Raw genomic sequence first — 24264 nt, 5'->3', positions numbered from 1 at the left:
TTTGTAAAAGAAAAGAATAAAACATGATAGGTAAAGATATTGTCCAGAAAAGTTTCTTTTTCTTTTTTAATGAGGATTGTGTGAATTGACAGATACCTTTGTATATGCATGTGTGTATGCATAAAATGACCAAATACCATAACCATTAGCATATTAACCATTACTATACACACCTATTCTGTGCCTCTACTGCCACCGCAATTGTCTGCACAATGCAGTATACAATACATCCATGAAACAAACGCCCCCGTTCTTTGCACTATTTTACATCTAACCCATCAGGTGACAAGTGAATAATTCAAATCTGTTGTAGAGAAAATGGATGAGGGAGCATGTCCTCATCATGGCAAAGCGGAGCAAAATCAGAGCAACTATTCCTGGAAACCTTGTTAGTCTGGATGAGTCAGCATAAATGGCACAGATTCTGGGACGATGAAGTCGGGAGGAAATGCAAATTGGGCGCTGACCTGATTCCCACCTTGAAAGAAAATGTCAACAAACTATCATCTTGAACACGAAAAAAGAGAACAGAATTTCAGTCACAATCAGAGAGCGAGACTGCACTTCTGACTCTGAGATGCAATGAGTGACAAAGTGTAATGTCCTGTATGTACAGTATGTGCACTAGCCATAATCAAGAATTTCAGGATGAATTTAAACAAGGGACAATGTATGTGTTTTTGTGAGTTTCTCCCTTTTACCATTTCAAAAGGACCCAAAATCGATTCCCGACCAAAACAACATGTGGCTACCTCGAATCTCTCCAAGCTGGCTTGGGATAAATGTTGAGTTTTGCCATTACAACACCAATTTAAAAATAAAAAAATAGCGCTTTTATTTTAGATTTTTATTTAAAAATGTATTTAAGTAAAGTGAAGTCTCGAAAGACTGCCTTTTTATATATATTTTTTAAATGAAAAACAACCAGCCCAATTATGTTAAGTGAAATCCATTAAAAACTCTCATAAATATGGTAAGTCCATTAACTCACTTGCTCCCAAAACGTATACAAACGTTCTATTTTAAATATTGCCATGGTCCCAAAAACTTATTTATACGGTTTTTATGGGTTTTTTTTAATGCTCAAGCATACATAAGGCATACAGAAGCCTCTGACCTGAAGAGGTCGCTTAAGGCAATGGTAGTTATTACAAAAACGGCCAGCAGGTGGCAGCAGAGTATAAGAGACCAGGGCCATGTTGCAACAAGCTCTTTTCCCCAAAGATTTCAACAGGTTTGTGAATAATGATGAAACTTAGCTATATTTTAATGCTAATTACTACAAAATGGAAACAGATACAAATATCCTTTTTTTCCTGATGAAAGAGGAGACTCTAATTGTTCTTTTGGTAGGTTCCATGTTTTTATAGCAACAGAACACAATATTCTGTGAGCCTTGCAAAATCAGTCAAAAATCCAGTAAAACAGCCATGAGCGAAGGGGTTTGCTTCAGTGAAAATGGCTGGAGAGTGAATGAGTTAAAAAAAATTTTTTTTTAAAATGTGCTTCAAATGAAGTGTCAAAAGCGGGTTGTCTTTATGCTACGTAACTATTGGAGTAACTTGCAATTTAACTTAGTTACTTTTAAAATCAAGTTATCAATAAAGTAATAGAAATTACTTTTTAAAGTAAGTAATCAGTTACTTTTTTAAGGTAACTGTAGCAACAAGTTAACACTGTTCTGCAAACAGTATATACACTGAATATTTAGGTCAAACTTTGTGCTTCTGTTTGCCAAATGAGGAGCCTGTTGTTGTGACTGTGACCCATTTAACCCCCGGTTGCTTCTGATGATATTGTTTGAGAGCACAATGATAATGGGCTATTCAAAAATAATGAGGTAACACAAACCATGCTGAGTTGTTGCACTCCAACTCACCTGAAAAAAAATATATCGTTTTTTTTCTTCAGAAGTGTGACAGCATGATCAAAGTCATGCTTGATGGATATCATTACAGTTCAATTTCGCTCTATGTGATGGCACATTCATGCACAGCATTCGGGCAAAGGGAATAGTCCTGATCATATTCTTTCTATCATCTTTCCTTTTGAGTGGGTAATTAAAATGTTTTCAAAAGCATTATACACGATTAAGTGCAATTGTTTTCGGGCAATTGATCATCTCCCTGGCTATGGTCAGGAAAAGAGAGGGTTTTAAACTCAGGTTAATTGCAAGTAGGATATTTTGACTAGATCAAACAACCTTTCATCAGTTTTGGTCCATTAATCCCATTAAAGTATACAAGAGACAGATGGGAGAGACAATACAAGAAAGATGGCATATATGGGGGAAACAATCCATTGTGTAAGTGTTTAAGGTTGCGCTTAGTCATATCAGAGACTGAACAAGATATAGCTTGACATGCCCACTCTGCTTTGCCTTGGACGTTGAGTGGCAAGAGGGAGTTGAGGATTGAGTTTACACAATGATTTAATTTGTTACTAGGAGCAACAGCACTGGGGATTCATTCAAAGTGTAATGTTTCTCCCATGTTGCCCTTTTCCATTAAAATCGTCCATCGAGCCGTCCAACCATAGAACATATCTACCAATTATCTTGTGTAGGAATGCATGAGCTTGAATTTCTCCCAGCGGATATAAGAAGAAGAGTAGCTACATCCTGGTTAGATCACAGTCTATCACAGGGACAACATGTGCACTCAGTTGTGCTTTTAAAGATATTGTGCAACCACAAAAAAAATGATATAACAGGTTTTGTTGGGAACATGGTACTTTAGGGGAAAAAAACAAAACAAACGCTCACCTGACACATCGGAAAGATTGTTTCACAAATCTGTGCTTTTGGTTAGTCCACACTTGTGAATGTCATTATTACAAATTATTGATCAATCTAAAGTGTTGAAAATGATTTGCTCTCTTTGATGATGCAATGTTAACTCATGCAGCCATTTTCACTGAAGCAACCCCCTTCGCTCCCGGCCGGTTTACTAGATTTTGACTGGTTTTGCAATGTCCGCAGAATATTCTGTTCTATTGCTATAAAAACATGGAACCTACCAAAAGAAAGATTAGAGTCTCGTCTTTCTTCAGGGAAAAAAGTATACATAAATCTGTTTCCGTTTTGCAGAAATTACCATTAGAATATAGCTAAGTTTCATCATTTATTCACAAACCTGTTGAAAACACTGAAAAAGAGCTTGTTGCAACATGGGCCTGGTTGATCTCTTATACTCTGCTGCCACTTGCTGGCCGTTTTTGTAATAACTACCATTGCTTTAAGCGACCTCTTCATGTTAGAAGCTGTATCAAAGCCTTCTGTATGCTCTAGCATAAAAAAAAACATAAATAAATGTTTGGGAGTGAAGGACAAAGTCTTAAAAAAACATATTTATAATTTTTGGGGTTTGAATGAGTTAATGGTTGAACAGACATGCCGTTTTTGAGGTCTACTGAAAACTGTCTGTTTTGTAGAGGTAAAGGGTTTTGGCCTGACGCCAGGGATATACGAACTGACTGGAATATGGAACAAACCTTTAAAAGATGTTAGAAGGTGATTGAATGCACCCACTAGAGGCCAATATGAGCAGAATACTGTACATCCTTTCACTCCTGTTAAATTAAAGACTTCTAAAAGTCATGCAAGTTGGAATTTCACAAACACAAATAAATAACAAAAATAAAATCAATGTTTATGAACCTGTACATATTAACAAGCTCTATTTAAACTTTTGTTATGATGATCATTAATTAATCATTTAAAAATTGTGACATGTATGGCAACAGTACAACTTGTGCTTTTACGTTGCCAAACCTCTGCAGCAAACCCACCACAACTGTGCCAATAATAATTACTTATGACACATTGACATTGAATAAACAGTCCCATCAAACTCTCCGTAAAATTTTCACGACAGTCTTTTCCGTCCAGCTGCTCACCCAGTCGCTGAATGCAAGTAAAAATAGAACCCCAAAAAGGAAGCCAGTGGGGGCTAATTCAACTTCAACATTTAGTGCTCGAGATGAAAAAGGGAATTAAGGCGTTCCCATTTCCTCGCGAGCGCAGCACATTCTGGTTCTTTCCCTGGCACTTCATCTTGTGTGTGTTTTGTTCGAGTGAGTGTTGAGCTTTAGTGGAAAATCTGCCCTCATGCCAACACACTTGGGAAAGGCGATTTCTGTAATACGGCAATGTAAGCCTCGCTGTACAAATGGGCGTAAGGGACTTTGTGTGGACATTTGTGTGCGTGCGTGTGTGTACGTGTTCGAAATGCCAGCAGAAAAGCCGCATGTCTGTGTGGGTAACTGATAAGAGGCAGCCAGTAAGGAGAGTTTAGAGCAGCAGCAGTGTGCCTTCCATGGAAACTTGAACATTGTCATCACTTGGCTACAATCACAACCAGGTTACAAATAAAAGTCACAACATCCGTCACCAAAACTGCTCCAATGTAAAGGCAATCATGATCATTTGCGCCAAAAGGGAGACAACACACAGATAAAAGTAAGATATAATTTCTTACGTTTTACCTTAATTTGCGTATTTTGCTCTGACAAGTTATTTTTTTATTTGAAATAAGATTTTTAGATAAGATCATTCTGCTTATTTTAAGGTAGTTAGTACTTAATTATCTGATTTGATCAAGTAGTCTAAGCCTTGAGTGTTAGCAGCCAGTTTTAAGTAGCCTATTTTGTGGCTTAAAACAAACATTTTCCACATTTTAACTCATTCACTGCCATTGACGGCTCATTCATTTGAACTATTTCTATTAGTTTAACTTTTTTTCCCACTTGTTAACACGAGTATGAAAACCTAGATTTTTTTAATTGTACATTTAGAACAGATATAAAAGTTGTCATTAATCGTGATTTAACTAGTAAAGTCATGCGATTAATTACGATTACAAATTTTAATCGCTTGACGCCGCGATTTATTTTTATTTTTTATTCATTCACTGCCATTGATGGTTATAAACGTCAAAAATTCATTTTAACTATTTTTATTAGTTATTTTTTCCCCACTTTTGTTAACAAGAGTATGAAAACCTATAATTTCTTTATTGTACATTTAGAACCGACATAAAATGTGTCATTAATCGTGAGTTAACGAGTGAAGTCATGCGATAAATTACAATAAAACATTTTAATCCCGTCACCCCTAATTTATTTAATAATCTTTTTTTAAATGAATTTATGGCAGTGAATTAGTTAAGATTAATCAACATCAAAGGCCCCGAACTGGGGTTTCATAGGTTTAATTTTCTTATTTAAAGATTTTGCATAATCTAGTAATAAGATAAATGGGGGAAATACACATGTGAAAACAATCAAACAAAAGTGGAATATAGCACTCAATTGTAAGCATTTTTTTCTCGTGGTATTTAATAAGGTAATTTTTCCTCATTCCAGTAAATATAGCACCAGCTGTGGTAGAGTGTATACCCTCAGACTGGGAGGTTGTGGGTTCAATCCCTGGCTGGGTCATACCAAATGCAATTCAAAAATGGGACCCGTTATCTCCCTGCTTGGCATACAAATAAAGATCTACACACAAATATTTAATTTACTTGTAATAAGGCCATTAAACCTTTAAAAATAAGTGTTATAAATAAGCGTATAAAGCTTATTTTAAGATTAATGTAGCTCTACACATTTTTCAAATTTTTTTTTCAAGAGATTTCAAGAAATCTAAGTTAATAAAATTATCTTATTGCACCGGCAGATAATTTCACTTGTTTCTAGAAACGTTACACTAAGACCAAGTCTAATATTAAGGAAACGTGTTTTTGCAGTGTACTGCCAAACTGCTTTCAGAATGTTAACATGGTTCAATTGTGGTTGGCTTCGTTAAGTGAATCATAGAAATGTAACGCTGCATATTTTAATATCAGAGCGCCCTCATGTTTTACCACAAGAACAGTTAAGTTCAATAATGGCTTCATGCAAAAAAAACACACACACGCATCCTTGAAAAAAAACTTAGTTTGAAGTGAATTTTGGCTTCCTACGCTTGGGAGAATGTGGGTGTTTTGATAACTACAATAATTAATGTCAATGCTGTGTTACACGAGATGTACTGAGATGTGAAAAATATTCCATTGACTTAAGGTGCAGAGGGGAAAAAAACTTTGAGTAAACAATTCATCTATTCCTCTGAGACAAAGCATGGTTTACGTTTTTGTATGCCTTCTGTTCTTGTTTCACTATATGGAAATAATAAAATCTTTTCTGGCAAAAAATCCGAGATGAGCTCAACGATTTAATTGAACTGACTGTGCTTTCATTGTATGGACTGAGTCGGCATTTAATGACATTATGAAGTCTGCCTCGAGTGATATCGGTTTAGATTTTTGTCCTGGAAGTTATTTCTAATTTAATTTCGACTTGATGTAAAATGACACTCACTCTGACAAGCATATGAGGAAAGGGTCCTCGGGAATTCTCAGGTACGTTAATGGGCGGGATGACCCAATCTCTCTTCTGTCGCCTCAGCCCGTTACCATAGGAGCTTCTCTGATGTTTTCGGGGAAACTTGATGACACGGGGTTGGGAATCCAAGACTCTTGATAGCATTTCTTCAATGCTGACCTGGAGAGATAAAACAAACATATGACGTCATGCCAAATCATTCACTGAATACATTTCACCATTTTAACTCTTTTACCGCCAAAAACGTTTAATGACGTATACTAAAATCCCAATGAATGCCGCCAAAAATGTTAATTGACGTTAACTATGTTTTTTTTTTCTCAATGTGCAGTGCAACGTCTTGTGTGGCACTGGTTTGTGAATGGGGTTTGTGAAGTCCAAAAACGTCCACCAACTATGGCCAGCAGATGGCAGCATTGTATCTCTTTTCAATGGTTTCCCGGGTATTAAATTACATGAAAATATGGCGGATGACGTGAAATAGAACGTTTTGACGTGAATGATCAAAGCATTTGTAACATTAAATAAAATTCACAGAGCGTCACTTGACAAAAAATATTAGTGTCAAAGTCAATGTTGTGCAGAAAATGTATCTTTTCACAAATAGCTTGTTTCTCCTTATTTTTTTCAATTTTCGCTTGATGATGTCACTCGAATTACCTATTTTCAAATGGTGAGTACTAAAATAAAGTAGAAACATACTTTTTTTCTAATGAAAAAAAAATGGAATCCAATCTTTCATATGGTATCCACCATGTTTACATAGTCATAGCACACAAAATTCTGTTTTCCTTGAAAGATGAGTGGAAATGCTCGAAATTGGCTGGCACTGTAGGGGTTGTTTTTTGGATAACGTTTGGCAGTAAAAGAGTTAAAGGGTGTGATTTTTACAAGAAAAAAAAGAGTCTGTGCCAAACAATAAACAATACTTATTTATAAGAGGGACAAAACATTTTTAACCACAGGTACATCATGTGCAACACAACTAAAGCAGCCTCAGTGGGTTTTTAACATGCTGTGCTTTTTCTGCATTCCTCTGCAGCCAAAGATTTTTCAGACAGACAACATTATCTGTGCACGTCTTTGTCCTCCGTGTCACTGCGAAACCCAGTAAACAATGTGACATTTCGCTGTCAGGGTATTATCAGATAAAATGGATATTGATTAAATACTGCTTCAATAACAAAAGGAGTGAGGATAGAAGAATATTGTTTGCACTTTGCTGAATGGCTGTATAGTTTTACATTTGGTCTTTTCCACCAAAAAATGGTTAACTTTGTGGAATAGTTTTGTGTGCTTGTCAGTGTATTAAATTATGCGTTTCATTGTGAGTTACAATTATTGATGACAATATAGCTCAGAGTGATTTGTTTTATTTATCCAATGAAACAGACTGACATGGACTGATTAGCCTTGGCAGAGGTCTATTCTCCAATGACTCTCAAGATCATAATTATCTTTTCATTCGAAAAATATAGAACCCAAACAAGGTTTGAACTCTGGCGTCTGATGTCAGCCTTTTTCTGTCCTCTGATTGGTACAGAGCTACTCGAGTGGGATTCATTACATGAAGCTAGGAGAGGACAACTATCGGATTTCATTTGAAATTCATTTTCAAGGTGGACTTCAAAAAAATGACTGTGGAGTCAGACAACACTTGGCTGGCTGGTTTGTTTTAACCTAGTAAATGATTTATTCCCAGTAAATGATTTATTCACCACATCCATTCGCAACATATACGCATTTCTGACCATAACAATACTGCTAGCAAAAGAGAGTGAATTTTGTCTATAATAATAAGAATATCTGGTGAGTAGCATTTTTTTTAGGCTTTTGGCATGTTATTAGATCACTGTGAACAAAATTGGAGAGTTAAAATTGCATAGTTAAATTTGTGGTTCATTTTAACTCCCAAAGTGTCATTTTAATATTTTCAGAGATTAGAGAGGTGTCCAGAGAAAGTGTTATTTCACAGAGTTGATCACCTTGAGTTAGATTAACTCAACAGAGTGAGACAATGCAGTACTGGGCTTTCTGCTGTGTTTACTGTAGTGAAGACATTTGGAGTTGAATGTTGAAATGGAATCACCGATGGTGTAGTGGTGACTGAGTAGCCTGACTTCAGTGTGGGTTAATTTCCCTCGCAGTGCCAGTGTGACTGGTTGTCTGTCTCTATGTTTGTCCTGAAACTGACTCGTGACCAATTCACAGTGTAGTCTGCCTTTTGTCAGCTGGGGTAGGCTGCAGCACCCCCTGTGACCTTGATAAGAATAAGTGCTGGAGATGGATGGATGGATGTTGTAATAGAAGATAAATAGTTAAATTTTTGGGGTCACCTCACCATCCCTGATTTCTCATTTGTTGAAAAGAGGTTTAAAAAGATGGGAACATGTTTGTTTTATTGTCAGCTATGGTGTTTCCCCTTGTAAAAGGGTTGTTTTGCTATGATCCACCTAATCCTATTGTTGTCTTTCAGAACACACACACACGCACACACACATTAACTGGCAGAGAGGTTGTAACCTGTACCACAGGAGGAATCCATCAGCTAATCCCAACAGGACACACCCAACACACTCGTACGTGTACATCATTTGTGAGCACACGTGACACATGCAAACACATGTTTTATTCATGACGTAGCTCGGCGATAGGCCACCTGAGCAAACAATGAAGGAGGGAGAGGGAGGGAGGGAGAAAATACAAAAGTACCGAAAATTGTTACCGTTGAGTACTGGTATCGATCCCCAGGTACCGAGAATTGGAACAGTACCGGGTCAAACGTGAAAGGTACCCATCCCTAGAATTAATGAAAATACTATTTTTTGGAACTGCATTTGCTTCTGGATATTTTTTTTGCATTGATTTTGCTCAGTCAAAAATATGGAAACATGAAGAGATAATAGTCTGCATGTGAATATGAGGCGGAACTTAGGCTGTTGATTCTCCCCATGAGATTCCAGCAAGTGAGGTGGACATTAGGGCTTGCTCAGCCAAAATGCTTGTGTTCACAACTTGAGTCTCCAGTCAAGTGCATATACGCATAATTGCATCTGCAAGTGTTTTTGTCCACTTGTACACACCAAAGAGTGTAGGCATATTGGCACATATGCACATTTGAGTGTGTGCGTGTGCGATTGTGCGCACGTGCTATAGAGCCAGTTCGTGTGCCCCTTGTGCATGAAGGGCTTCAAAAAGCCAGAGGCGAGCAGGGCCAGCTGGCAGCTCTCTGCTCCCGGGTATGCTGCACATTGTGTGGGACATTCTACAGGCCTGAAGACCCTCAAGCTGTGGAGCTGACATCTGGAAGTTTTCAGTCTGACAAACAAGGAGGACAATACCACATGAGCTCCTTGCTCACTCTGCGCACAGTGCAATATTTGATCTAGGACTTTTGATATATGTACCTATATTTTTGTCTTCAGCTTTGTAGTGCAATTTCCCCCTGTACTTGTGTGATAAAGAAAGAGATCACAATACACGTCCTCTGTGAGAACATGCCCCCAAAAGATGTGCGTATAAAAGTAGCTGTATTGAATAAAAGGAATGTTAAATCCAGTAGTCGTATTTTAAAATCACATGGATTTCCAACAGCCTACGCCAATTGAGCTTTCTAGTGCAGTTGTTACACATTTCCTAGCCTCAAATTCAGACATGAAAATATATAGATCAAAAGTGCAAATGTTTAGCGCTGCTGACTCCCCGCGACTCCGTGACCTATGAACCAAAAGGTTCAATGCTTTTCCCACCTGCCAGCTCCATTTGTAATCTAACGTGAACAGGTGAGACTATCTTGAACAGAGTGTGGTAAAAATGCAAATCAAATAAGCACTAAAACCTGTTCCGGGAACCAGTGGATTTCAGATCCGCTGGTGCATAACTAATAGGCTCTAAGCTGGTGGAGAAAGCGAGCCACCGTGCCATGAAATCAGTATGGGTTGGAGAGCACTCATTGAGAGGCCCTACCTGTGTGGAGTGTGATAGCGTTAGTGCATAAACACCGCAGAAAGACTCATAGGCCAAAGATGCTGCATTAAACACTGGAAAATTAGCATTCCAGGTGATCTATTTTCTTTTACTAAAACAGGTGAGCAAGTGTTATTAAAAGAAAATGAATACACTCTCGAGATAGCAACACAAGAAAGCTCTGATGAGAGATAAATCTAGCATGTAATTGGCATCATGTCTCGCTGCACTTAACAAAATGAACTCGCTAGCCTGTCGTCTTTTAGCCTTTTTTTGAGCTGGTATTCTGTAATGTTTCCGTGTTAGCAAAAATAGCAGCAAGTAACGTGCTAAATACAGTGTGTTCTCTAAAATTGCCAGATTTTCACAATAAACTGAGGAAATCTTGGAGTTTATTTTCCTCCAATTTGTCACCCTGGTGTGACGATGCGCCGACTTTGAAATGCGTGCTGCAATTCACATTAGCTAGCTTTGCTAGCTTTTTATTGACACGCAAGCCAAGTGATCCCACGCTAAGAGTTATCGCAATTCGGTTGGTTTGGGCCTGCTATTACTGGCTGCGCTACCTGTTCTGAATGGTTAGGATTCGCAAGAAGCCGTCTTGTATATCTTTTATTGTTATTATTATTATTATTAGTATTATTTACAGTGCATTATTTACAGCTCAGCACACATCCATCTACCTACTTGTATGGCCAGTTGCCATACTATGTTACTTTCTTTTTTATATATTGTCTCTTATTGTATCTACATCTCTTATCTACTTTTTTTTTTCCATTGTGCCCCTTGTGTTCAGACTGAGACTCCACATTCGGGTAAGCCTGGACATTCATAACAAGTTGACAAACTTGGGTAAATTATGCTCCTTAACTCATTTGCTCCCAAAAACGTAGAACAATTTTCTATTTTAAATATTGCCATGGTTCCAAAAGCGTATTTATATGTTTTTTTGTGTGTTTTTTTTTATGCAGAGCATACAGATCGAGGCTTTGATGCAGCCTCTTACCTGAAGAGGACGCTTAAAGCAATGGTAGTTATTACAAAAACGGCCAGCAGGTGGCAGCAGAGTATAAGAGATCAACCAGGGCATGTTGCAACAAGCTCTTTTCCCCAGTGTTTTCAACAGGTTTGTGAATAATGATGAAATTTAGCTATATTCTAATGCTAATTGCTGCAAAACGGAAACAGATACAAATATTTTTTTCCCCCTGACTCTAATCTTTCTTTTGGTAGGTTCCATGTTTTTATAGGAATAAAACACAATAATCTGTGGGCCTTGCAAAATCTGTCAAAATCCAGTAAAACAGCCAGGAGCGGAGGGGGTTGCTTCAGTGAAAATGGCTGGGGAGTTAAGCAGTTCATTTGTTAGCACTTTCACTGGATAAATGCTAGGCATGCTTGAAGCCCGTATGTCATTGAGTGGCAAAAGCTTGTGGTTTGTGTACTTAGCAAATGTTTTTTCGTCAGGGTTCGTTCAAGGTTGCAAAAGGTTGCAAAGACGTTCACCAGTTTTAATGATCACAATCAGTTTTTCTTGTCGCAAATCAATTTTGAACATGTTCAAAATTTGACCCAAGGGTAACATACAGACTGAACAAGAGGGGTGCAAAGATTGACCCTTGAGGGACCCCACATATCATGGGTATTCGATTAGATCTAAAACTTTTAATCGTCATAAAATAAGTCCTTTCCTCCAAGCAGGACCTGCACCATCTTAAAACTGTTCCATTTAATCCTAACCAAATTTCCAGCCCAAGAGTATAATTAGCTGTATAAAACACTACACTGAGCTTTAATAAGACGAGCACCAACAACTTTTCTGTATCAGTGTTCAGTTTTATAAAATTTGTACAGTATTATAATAAGAGCTGTTTATGTACTGTGATGAGGTCGGAAACCTTATTGAAATTCATCAGTCCATTTGAGTTCAAAAAGTTGCTGAGTTAATTAAAAAAAGCAAAAACACTTTCTCAACAATCTTGGTTAAGAGGAGAAGAGGTTTGAGATGGGTGTATAAATTGCAAACAAAGAAGCAGCCAGTGTTTTCTTTTCCAGAAGTGACTTGACGGCAGCTATTTTCAGGGGTTTAGGAAACTCGCCTGACTGAAGTATCAATACAACATTCTTATATTTAAATATCGAGTGCATGTCAATTGATGAGCTTCTACTTGTTTAAATTGAGATGTTGGGTTAGCAAATGGGATTTCTTGTCCGTGAAGGATGCGGAAGCAACTAAACAATACTTGGGTACCTTTGTCAGGGGTAAAGGGTGGGGATGTCCAGCTGGTGCTAGCTTAACTGTGGTCTCCCAGATGTGTGGATCAAAGAGCTCTCGGGCAGTCACCATGAATTGGACGGGTTCCGAAAGGTTTGCAAACTCCTGCTCGGCATACACAGCACCATCAGCCCTCACGCTGAACTTGGGGTCGCTACTAACAAAGCCCACCTCTCTGCTGTGCTGGCAGTCTTCAAACTTCACTGCGGAAAAACAGAGAGAAAGAGGTTACAGAATTAGAGAACATCAAAGTGAGATTTACTTCACGAGGGTTTGGCAAATCCTTGACACATTTTAAGATTAACCTGCACCCATCAAAACATATCTTGAAATATCTCATCCCTTTTGCTGTCACTTCTGATTCCTCACTTTTGACATTTCTGGCAAAATGAACTGCTTATCTTTTTCTGAACCAGATACACAGGGGAGCCTAATTCTCTTTTGTATCATTCTTCTTTCCAAACTAGACGGATAGCAATATCAAAACAGAATTTCTCTCAGCTTCTCCAGGGAAAGCTTGAAGAGTAGGTCCAAAGGATATTAGACCGAGTGGGCTGAATGCAGCCGAGGATTTACTGCCAACCGCAATGCTATCATGTGGGTTTCAGGCACATGGGATGGTGTTTTTGGTGTGTATCAGCATTCATCTTAACACTTCACATAGACTTTGTCAGGGATTCCTACAGTGTCAGATTAAGAATGCAAAAGCGGTTGGTCTTAATAATTACATTTACTTCCCCCAGGCTTTCCACCTCTGCGTAAGTTTGTTCACACCAAACTCATCCAAGCATGCCGTTATAGACTGGGGCGCAGTCATGCTAGAACAGAAAAGGCCTTCCCCAAACAGTTCCATGGTGCAAGCGCAGAAGTGTCCAAAATGTCTTGTTAAAATCAAGAAATAAGACTTCATTGGGACTAAGGGATCTAGTCTTAGCCCTCATCCATTACGTCATTCCCCATCCCGTCCATATAGTGCATGAGTAAATGTTTCGTAAATATTGCAAACATACAGATGCATCGGAGATGATGGGCGCTTGTATGCAGATATTCTAGTGACAGCTGACATGAATATGCCATTAGAAAACCCCAAACACAGAACAAACTGACAGCATCAGACACACACAACAGTTTCATCCTACTGCCAAATTTGATCAATGCTCAATACATCATCATCCCATGTACACAGCATGGCGCAATGGCATGCGTGCCGAGAATAAATGATGGGTGGTTTTCAGCATGTCTGCCTCGTTAAGACACACCACCACAAAGTTTAAACGCATGTGCTGTGATCATATCTCAAACTCTGGCTGCTGATAAAAAGACAAATTGATTTCATAAATCACCCAGGCAATAGAGCTACTGTTCTGAGCAACGGCAGAGCGATTTTTCAAAAATCCAGTCTGAAGAATTATACACAGCCATCTTATTTTTATTTTTATTTTTATCAAGCCATCTATTTAATTTATTGCTTAGCTTAATGTCAAAAGTAGCTTCCAAACAACAGGCTAATAAAGCCGAAACCTCTCCGCCGTTTCAGCTTAGCATTAAACAAATGACGCTGCTTGTGTTCACCATCTGAGTAATTGCGCACGGAATGAAATGGAGGTAAACACGGCTTCGACAATGAGTGCATCTGTCTTTGTTGGCAAATGCCATCCATATTTTTATCAAGCAACCTATTGAACAATGTCCTTCTGGGAGTGAAAGCCTTTGTGCAAAACTATCACTTGGCTTTATGCCGCATACAAAAGCGTAAGGTGATTTAACAACAGGTTGTGACAAGAAAACAAAGACCTGCTTAAAATTGGCCACAGATTAATTGTGATGGCAGGCATGCATTATGTAAATGGCTTCAATTTACTTGAACTGAGCAGGCTAATTGTTGTCACCCAGACAGGTCTCTTGTGGCGCAGCTGGTGCAGTGACACGTGCCACTTACCCACGTGTGTTTATGTTCCTGTGTGCGTGTGGTTCTGCGCGTAGGAGTTTGTTCAGAGTACATTGAGTTGAAGAAGTTGAGCCGCAGCAGAGCCTTCATTTAGTCTTAATTCTTCAATAACGCCGGCAAACACTGGAAGGATCTGTTTAAAATCACTCGTGTGTATTATGTGTTGTGTACCAGTTGGCACACAAACTCAGATTTGGTTTATGAAACATGCAGCAGTATTCTTATTAAGGTTATTATTTTTTATTAGAGAAGGAATAAACAATCTAATTTTGGAGACGAGGTTGTGTGCCTTAGCCTTGTGCAGAAATATGAAGAAATGGTTTGCTATTCATGGTTTTTGGGACAGAGGGAGACATGCGGATTCTGATGGAGACGCTGTTTGACAATATGTGTTGGGCGTAGACTGCAACTATGCTTACTATGTTTAGAATTGTCAGCAGACATGGGCTGATTACTGTTTTCCATGGTTTGAAAAAGTCAAGGTTTGAATAACTGATAATACTGTCTGTCACCGGTAAGGAGTTCTTATTTTCTTTCTTTTAGGTGACGGCTAAGCAGGGCACAATGTGATTGGCTGCTTGCAGAGTTGAGTAAACTAGCCGATTCTTTGAAGTTAATTGCCTCTAATTACGTTTTTCTTTGTCCTTCTCAGAGGAGGGAGGGTTTAAAATGAAATACCGCTAAAACAGATGCCTTTTTATTTTTTGATTCTGAATTTTCTAGCCCAAAAAGGTGCCAACGGTTACTAGTTAGCCCCAAGGACAATATGAATAGTCTGTTCTAATTTGCTATGAATAAGTAGGGCTGGTTGGGGGGGGGGGGGCAATTATTATTACAATAATAGATATTCATCTATTCGTTGATAAAAGGTTTTGTTTATGTCTTTTGTTTGCAGTTCTATGAGCTTGCCTGCAATGTGTACGTATGTTTTTCATTCTCATGAGAATTCTATACAGTATTCTTAAGTTTCACGACATATGAAATGTTTAGTACACTTTTCTAGCAGCATGATTCCTAGATATTAGAAATAATAACGGGTTAATGAAATAATCTGCAGTAGAAATACAACTCGGATCTGATACTTCCAGAGGAGGGCAAAAAATAAATACCTCAAGTTTAAGAAACTGCCTGACAATTATTTTAGGAACAATATAACCAGCAGAGCATAGAAACCATTTTTAATGTGTACGGCACTTTTGGTTCAGAAACATCCCTTCTGCACAAGCAATTTACTATAAAACGGTATCTGTGCATTAGGATGTTGCATACCGTCGTGAGACATTTTGTAAACATGTTTGTGCGTTTCTTTTCGTGTTGATGTGTCCTACCATCCACAACATTGGCTGACAGGCTGCTGAGGGTGTTGTCATTCCGCTTGGTTACTCAGATCTAGACACATGCAGCAGAAAAAAATGATGCCCAACAGAGCGGCTAGCACATTGTGGAGGGGGCTTAGACTGAGTAGCTGTGCTGCTACAGTATGATGGCCAACAATCTACTATAACTCCATCAAGTCATGCGTTTGCACTTTGTCTCTTCCTGCTTGCAAATTATCTGCAGTGACCTTCCACCGTTGCTGTCAATCTTAGCCTTCTTTTCCTCTCACCAAATTCCTTCAAACTCAGACTGAAGTCTCTAATGGATCATCTAGCACTGGAAAATGTGACAATGACAGTGACTACAACAAAACGACTGATTGCAAAATAAATAACGAAAGAAGCCAAGGTCAAAAGGCTTTGTCACTCAATTTTATCCGTTATAATTGGATAATAAAAAAAGATCTACAACAAAAGCTGTAGTCAAAAGTTCATCTTAATAAAAAAAATATGCATATTATCATAGCTGCAGTTTTTAGTGCACACTGCATGAAAGCAAACGGCCTCTCCTGCAGCTAAATATGGTTACCAAAATATGACACGCTAGACTCTATACACATAAGCAATTTGAACTTGTACTGATCCTCTTTATTCTTCACCTGAACTGCACACAAACTGTATTGAATTTGGATGCCAATTATGCTAATGAAAGGAAGGTGAAGAGTTCACTTTCATACACTCACCCTCGGAGAGGTATTGATTTATGACCTATGCCAAAGGAGACACAACCAGGATGGTTTTAAAATTCTAATTAAGTGGTTAATAACTTAAGGGCAAAGGTGTTTGGATAGCATACATAGCTTGGCTACAAGCGTGGCTACTAACTACAAAAGTTGTTAGATATATTAGAGCCTTACCATTTAACCACCAAATCCCGAATCCATTCAAATGGGTTACTTGTCATAGTCCAAAAAAAATCCAACTTTATCATAATGGTAAATGGAGTACAGTTATATAGAGCTTTATCGACAACATTTGTTGCCCAAAGTGCTTTACCAAGCCTCCATCTTCTACCGCTTATCCAAGGTCGGGTCGCGGGGACAGCAGCTTTAGCAGGGAAGCCCAGACTTCCCTCTCCCCAGCCACTTCAACCAGCTCCTCGAGCGGTATCCCAAGGCGCTCCCAGGCAAGCGTGTTCTGGGTCGTCCCCGGGGCCTCCTGCCGGTGGGACATGCCCGGAACATCTCTACAGGGAGGCGTCCAGGAGGCATCCGAACCAGATGCCCAAACCACCTCAACTGGCTCCTCTCAACGTGGAGGAGCAGCGGCTCTACTCAGAGTCCCTCCCGGATGACCGAGCTTCTCACCCTATCTCTGAGGGAGAGCCCGGACACTCTGCGGAGGAAACTCATTTCGGCCGCTTGTATCCGGGATCGTCTTTTTTCGGTCACGACCCACAGCTCCTGACCATAGGTGAAGGTAGGAACGTAAAGCAACCGCAAAATTGAGAGCTCCGCCTTTTGGCTCAGCTCCTTTTTTCACCACAACGGATCGATACAGCACCAATCCACCTGTCTATTTTCCGCTCCATCCTTCCCTCACTCGTGAACAAGACCCCAAGATACTTAAACACATCCACTTGGGGCGGGAGGGCACGCCACCCATTTCCGACTGAGGCCCATGGTCTTGGATTTGGAGGTGCTGATCTTCATCCCAACCGTTTCACACTCGGCTGCAAACCGCGGGAGTTGGAGATCACATCTTGATGAAGCCAACAGCACCACATCATCTGCAGAAAGCAGAGATGCAATGCTGAGTCCACCAAACTGGACCCCCTCAACGCCTCGGCTGCGCCTAGAAATTCTGTCCATAAAAGTTATGAACATAATCTGTGATAAAGGGCAGCCCTGAGGGAGTCCAACCCTCACTGGAAACAAATCTGACTTATTGCCGGCAATGCGGACCAAACTCTGACACCAGTCGTACAGGGACCGAACAGCCTGTATCAAGGGTCTCGTACCCCACAGGACTCCCTGAGGGACACGGTCGAACGCATGTAGACTGATTGGGCGAACTCCCATTCACCCTCGAGGACCCTGCCACGGGTGTAGAGCTGGTCCACTGTTCCACGGCCGGGACGAAAACCATAATGCTCCTCCTGAATCCGAGATTCAACTTCCCAATGGACCCTCCTCTCCAGCGCCCCTGAATAGACCTTACCAGGGAATCTGAGGAGTGTGATCCCTCTATAGTTGAAACACACCCTCCGGTCCCCCTTCTTCTTTACTAAGCCTCATATTCACTTTTTCGAAAACAATTTGGAATGTACATACAGTATGTGGTTGACGTGCACACAGACACATCAACCTAGGGCAGGGGTGGGCAAACTCAGTCCTCGAGGGCCGGAGTCCTGCGGTTTTGGATGTTTCTCTTCTTCAACACACCTGATTCATATGATCAGCTCATCAGCAAGTTCTGCATAAGCCTGATAACAATCTTGTTCATTGGAATCAGCTGTGTTGGAGAACTGAAACCTCTAAAACCTGCAGGACTTTGGCCCTCAAGTACCTAGTTTTGCCACCCCTGTTCTAGGAAAAGGTTTCCATTTTTAGTTAAAACTTTAATCTCCAGGATCCTTTGCCGGACATTGTCCAATGACATAACCCAGGGTGTTTTTTTCCCTTCACTTTTGGTATTAAATGGACTCTCACACTATTTTATTTAACATTGTATAGCATCATTTTGTGTAACATACTCGGTATCCATTGCAGCCTGGTCATCCTGGAAGGGGGGTTTCCCCATCTGCGGCCCTCCTTGCACTCCTTTGGGGTTAAGGTCAGGGGTTGTTAATATGTGGATGTGTGATGCCCTTTCAGGATCTGTTGTGATTAAGGGCTATATAAACAAACTTGACTTGATACCACACTACAGAGTGCAGAGGAGAAATATGAAAATCCCACTTTTTATTTGCCAGTTTTGGATCTCTGGAGTGCTTCTCCACCAATCAAATGTCAATTTATACAATCCTGCTCCCAATGTTAAGCTCAATAAGTTAATATGCTGTTTTTAACTCACCCATAGCCATTGACTGCTAATGATGCAGTTTCAAAATAATTGTTCTATCACTGAGCTTTACGATTCAAACAAAAAAAAGGACGTTTCAACTTTAGAGACTTTATTAGTGTGTGTATGTGTGACATGGTTGGTGGTAGCACGTCCGGGAAACGCGCGTAAGCCGAAGCGGCAAGAATTTGTGGCACACTGTTTGCATATAGTAATGCATTGATGAGTATGGGTATGTAATATGTAAGTGAAAGAATTGTGTCAGCTACCATCAGCACATATTTCTCTTTTTCAACTGCTTGTTATTAGGTGCTGTTCATGTACATGATTGAATAAGACCTTTGGCACGTTGACACTTCACTTGTCGTGTCTATGCGGCCAACGTCAGCCCACACACACATGGCATCCACTCCAATGCCTCCTTTGTTTTCCATCAATCGCCTCCCTCCTGCAGGTAGAACATCTGTGAAAGAATACGCTCCTGCCCTCCATAGTGAAGGCGTAGGTGCCTACACGCCTGCCAGGATGTCAAGGTCTTTATACTGCGTGAAACCACATAATGTTGTGTGGGCCACGTACACAACGAGCTGATTTTTATAGTGTTAGATTCAGATTTTTTTTCTGCTCCTCGGTTTATAATGGCACCCACATCAAATGTTTCAAAGGTAAGAACGACGCGCAATGAGCTAGCTGCGTAGCGGCATAACTATACGTTGTCACACGGCACAAGAAGGCCCACTGTTACCAGCGTACTTAACATTTTCCATTTGACCATTTTATATTTATTGACAAGTGTTTTCCCATACCAGTATCAACTTTTCATTTTGGCTTTACTTAAGTACAAATTTGGGTTACGTCGCCTCTGTGGGAATGAAACTCCATTGGCCGCTTTGAGTAGCTTATTCCAGGATTTGGCCAGCCCTGGCCCTGCCATTTATCTCTGCATTAGCCTCTTCTCATGTGTGCATTCATGAGGAGGCTTGAGGAATGAAAAAAGGAGAAAGGGCCAGATAAAGTGGCAGAGTGGGAGAAAAGCAGAGCGGATGCAATTAAAGGACTGGATCAGACTGAAGTTGTAGGCGTCAGTGATTGATAGTTTTTCTCCTCTTGTCTTGCGGGGTACACATATCAAGATTTTTGCAGATGACAGACAGCCCGCACGTGACGATACAAAATTTCATTCTCATTGTGTGCTGTTTATTTGTGGGTTTGGGTTTCGTCTTTATGGATCTTGTATAGTTAAACATGATCAAAATTAAATATTTGTCTAGATAATGCATGAGCAGGTCAGATGAAGTACTTTGTCAATGTCTGTCCTGACATACCGTATTTTTGAACCAGTCGGCGCACTTAAAATCCTTCAATTTGATCAAAAATCGATCCAGAGCGCCTTATGCATGGATGGATGTCAGCTTGTCGTCTTTAATTCAAATTCCTTTCTATTATGTTCACGTTTTCATTCTCATGCGTATCGATTCACTACCAGGTGTTTATGTTTTTGTTATACTGGAATGAGAACTACAGGTACTTCCTGTTTCTGTGTTTAAGAAATGTAATCCTACTAGCTTAATGCTGCCGTCACCCATGAGACCCAAGGAAAGCGGAGTTTATCTGGCAGCATATTTCTAATGTTACAATGAGGGACCGAACAGGCGCAAGGTAAATGATATTGTCAGCTTTCAATAGAAAGCAAAAAAGGTTAGTGCATGACTTGTTCAAAGCTGTTGAACTGTCAACCAAGATAGTATTTAGCATTAGCCAATCTAAAAACACAATCACCTGTCACCAGATTGACTAGGGATGTTCAAACTTTTTTTTTTTTGGTCTGTCGGAGCATCCCCTCCTCCGCTCGAAGCAAACCTTGTGTAGTTGCATGGCGAACAAAAGCACGACGCTACCCAATGCAACCAAGCATAATAGCGCTAAATCTATCAAATAAACATACGGTGCAATTAGATTAAGCTACAGTATCTAACATACAATGCTTCACAAAAAATAATGTGCCTTATAACCCGGAGCGCCTTATGTATGAAAATATTTTAAAACAGACCCGTTCGTTGATATTGGGCCAAATAGTACAGTGCTCAGAAAAATCTTCTTATTTTTCTATATACAGTGTATATACTCTGCCCAACTTTTGGTGAGTACTTATGCATCTCCGGCGAGTGCTTTACAACGCAAAGCCTAAAAAAATACACGGACTGAGCAGGACTGTCGTTACTGATCGAGATCGATGGACGTAAACTTGCTTCCATCGGTGCTCAATCCGTTTATTTATTCGAGACTTTGCCTCATAACACATTCGCTGAAAATGTGGGAACTAACCGAAAATGTGGGCATCCATTAACAGCGGGAAGACAAGACAAATTTGCCCATCCCTGGTATAAATACTGTATAGTAATAATTCATAACCAAAATAGTGTATGGAAATATTGAATGTCTCAATCGTTTCACACGTTAATGACCAAATACTCTGCTTGAAATCTCGTTTGCATGCCTTTTGGCCGAGTGTCACATTGGCAGCTACCCATGTCAAAGGTGTGTAATCTTCCTCCCGATCAATTCAGAATGTGCATCAAGGAAGCAGGCAATGCCTGAAAATGTCAACAATTGATCCCCTCGACCCCTGTTCTATGATAATGAGAAACATTCCTTTCGAAATATAGCAGACTACAAAAATACTTTTTTTGTTGTTGTTGTCGTCCCCCACACCCCCCCACCCTAACTGGATCCCACTCCATGGACGGACCATGCCCTACAGGCTTACCATTCGATTTAGCACAAGCAGAGAAGGAGCGACGCTTATCACTGCAATCTTTTTTAAAGAGGTGAAGCAAGGAAACGGCCTCAAGGCAATGTGTGTCTACACAATGTCTCTTATCTCCTTGTACAATGTAATGATTTTACACAGCCCAAGGCGAGGTGGTGGGACACTTGGGCCAAATGAACTTTGGGCTGGGATCAAGGAACAAAGGGGGCTTCTGGGTAATATCAGTGCCTTTCACTGAGCCATATAATTACTGTGATGAAAACTCATTATTCTCATGTAAGTACTTTTTGGAGGATTCACACTGCGCAAAAAAAATGGTTTAATGTGAAGAGCAAACTTTTTAGTTTTAGATAGTGTTTTAACTTTATAATAACTGACGTTGGCATTAATGCCTTCCATTAGAATGAAAGAGAAGTTTTGGGATTTAGTTAGACTTACAGATTGTGCATCATGTTTTGATGACTGCATCAGCTCTTAGTATTTAATACTATGGAGGTCATTCTAAAAAGAGATGTTATCCTCAGAGACAAGGTAATTTTTTTCCACTTTCCATCACCCCTCACTATGGAATCTGCCTTCATCTGTGATTTCCACCCTTTTCTCACCATCTTCTCCCACTATGCGTTATTAGCATAATGTGTTTGAATACATCCCTGGTGATTGTTTAGCTGTTGTGTTCAACATCTTTATTTGATTCCCAACAATTGCTCTAATTAGCACTACAAAAATACACAGAGGAATGAGCAGAAATATCTTATTATGCCGACAGACTATTTTAAAGTATGAGGTGCTCAAGTATGAGGCATCACCTTTTGATCAAATATGTATCGGAACATCTAAATTAGGTCATTCTAAAAATCAAATTAAAAATTATTCAAGTCTGGCTGTACTCAGTGACTAAGGTGCATTAATGTATTAGAACAACAAGCTGAGTGATGTGGCAATGATGGCGTTTCAGTATAATCACAATGTGAAACATCCATCTTATCTTGTTTACCTCACCAGCCCAGATCATGACTTTAAAAAAAAAAGCCAGCGATTAGACTGCACACAGATCCCTTTTGTAATGTTTTTGTCCTCATCCGTTGCACACTAATCCAGTCTCTCCTCAGACCCCCTGGGGAAAGTGATAGTTAGTCTCACAGCTCCTGAGACGAGGGACAAGACTAATCTGTTTATCCTTGAGAAGAGATCAAGACCATTACAGGGTTCAGGTACACAGACTGATATATGACCCTCCCCCAATGCTTTCAGTCATCAGTCATCAACCACCTTCGCCTTGTTCTACTTTGTGAAGCCAACATGAGACGGTTGTTGTTTGTTGATTTTTTTCTTTGGGGGGGGGGGGGGGGTGTCATTATGTAATCATGTATAAAGTGACTGTTTTGTAATATATGTCACTTTTTAGGAAAATATTCACCAAAATTAACTGAATGAGTAGTATCAGTAATGACTAAATGAGATGAGATGGAGCAAACTATTCAATTTCTGTAATTTTAATGGAAAAATAACAGTTATTATGACTTTAAATTCACTTAAAAACATACTGTTTAATGAGTAATGTAAGTCATTTTGAACAAATGCATTACATTGAGTTTCAAACGACAATTCGCGCTACCTTGCATGTACTTGAGAAAAAAAAGATGTGTAATCCGATTAATCACCATCCTCTTTGAGATTAGCCACACTTCCGTCTGAAGAATACGTGGGCCTTCCAAAGTGCAATCCTCTCTTAAGCGACAAGTCTGATTTCCTTTCAAAAGATATTTCATTTGAGGTCACTAACAAAAAAATAATAATCACTTACATGACAAATACATTTGAACTCAACATTTTCCAGTTTTATGTGGCCCATAGCAATCACATCAATAGTGATGGAAGATTTTCCACATGCACCATTTTCTACCTTTGGCCGCCCAAAGTGTGACTGTAAGTGCTATTTCTATCCAAAACAACATTTCCAAAGATCTTTGATGAGGAACATTATTTAAGTCTTTCTGATGTTTTATGTTTGAGGTGGAGGAGTGAGGTTGAAATTATTGGATGAACGGTAAACAGATGTCCAGCCCTTGCCCTTCCATTTATTTCTTAGAGTTTCCTTTTGACAGTTATCAGAGAGATCGCTTGTGATCCTTCAAGCCGGCATACACCATTCCCATAAGAGTGCACAGCTGAACCTCATTGCCTGCTATCGATGAAGGAGGCACAATAGGAGAGGAGAGAGCAGCTTTCCGCTCAACTATGAGAGGGAATGGGAGGTTGGTCTCCTATGGGCAATGCAGCGAAACCATTATTCTTATCACTACCGGACAACTCACCGTGGGCCAGAAAAAAGCTCAATGGAAAGGTCAAATGAGAGTGTCTCCTAACGTGTGTGCCTATGCACGCGTGTGTTTACCTCTACCCCCCTGCATCTTTCAACCCAGACATTTCCCTATTTCTCATTAACTGATAATGCATCACTCACGACCTTGCGATAAAATAACTGGAGACCACCAGTCATGAATCGATCAGGAAACATGGAATTTCAGTTAAAAGGTGA

General features: G+C 39.7%; 1 protein-coding gene across 2 annotated transcripts in view; it reads right to left on the bottom strand.

Moving 5' to 3' along the window:
- cdh4 (cadherin 4, type 1, R-cadherin (retinal)) overlaps positions 1-24264 on the bottom strand; it is a 204914-nt gene that overhangs the window by 60486 nt on the left and 120164 nt on the right. For both annotated transcript variants that reach the window (XM_086086866.1, XM_086086867.1), the window contains exons 3-4: positions 12602-12828; positions 6361-6543 (exon numbers count right to left, since the gene is read on the bottom strand). In XM_086086866.1, coding sequence (XP_085942992.1) covers positions 6361-6543; positions 12602-12828 — 410 coding nt within the window. The remainder of the gene's footprint in view (positions 1-6360; positions 6544-12601; positions 12829-24264) is intronic.

The sequence above is a fragment of the Leptonotus elevatus genome, chromosome 10 (genome assembly GCF_054856555.1).
Source record: "Leptonotus elevatus isolate MCC_2025b chromosome 10, RoL_Lele_1.0, whole genome shotgun sequence".
Lineage (NCBI taxonomy): Eukaryota > Metazoa > Chordata > Actinopteri > Syngnathiformes > Syngnathidae > Leptonotus > Leptonotus elevatus.
The sequence above is the reverse complement of the archived record's forward strand: the minus strand, read 5'-3'. Positions and strand labels throughout refer to the sequence as shown.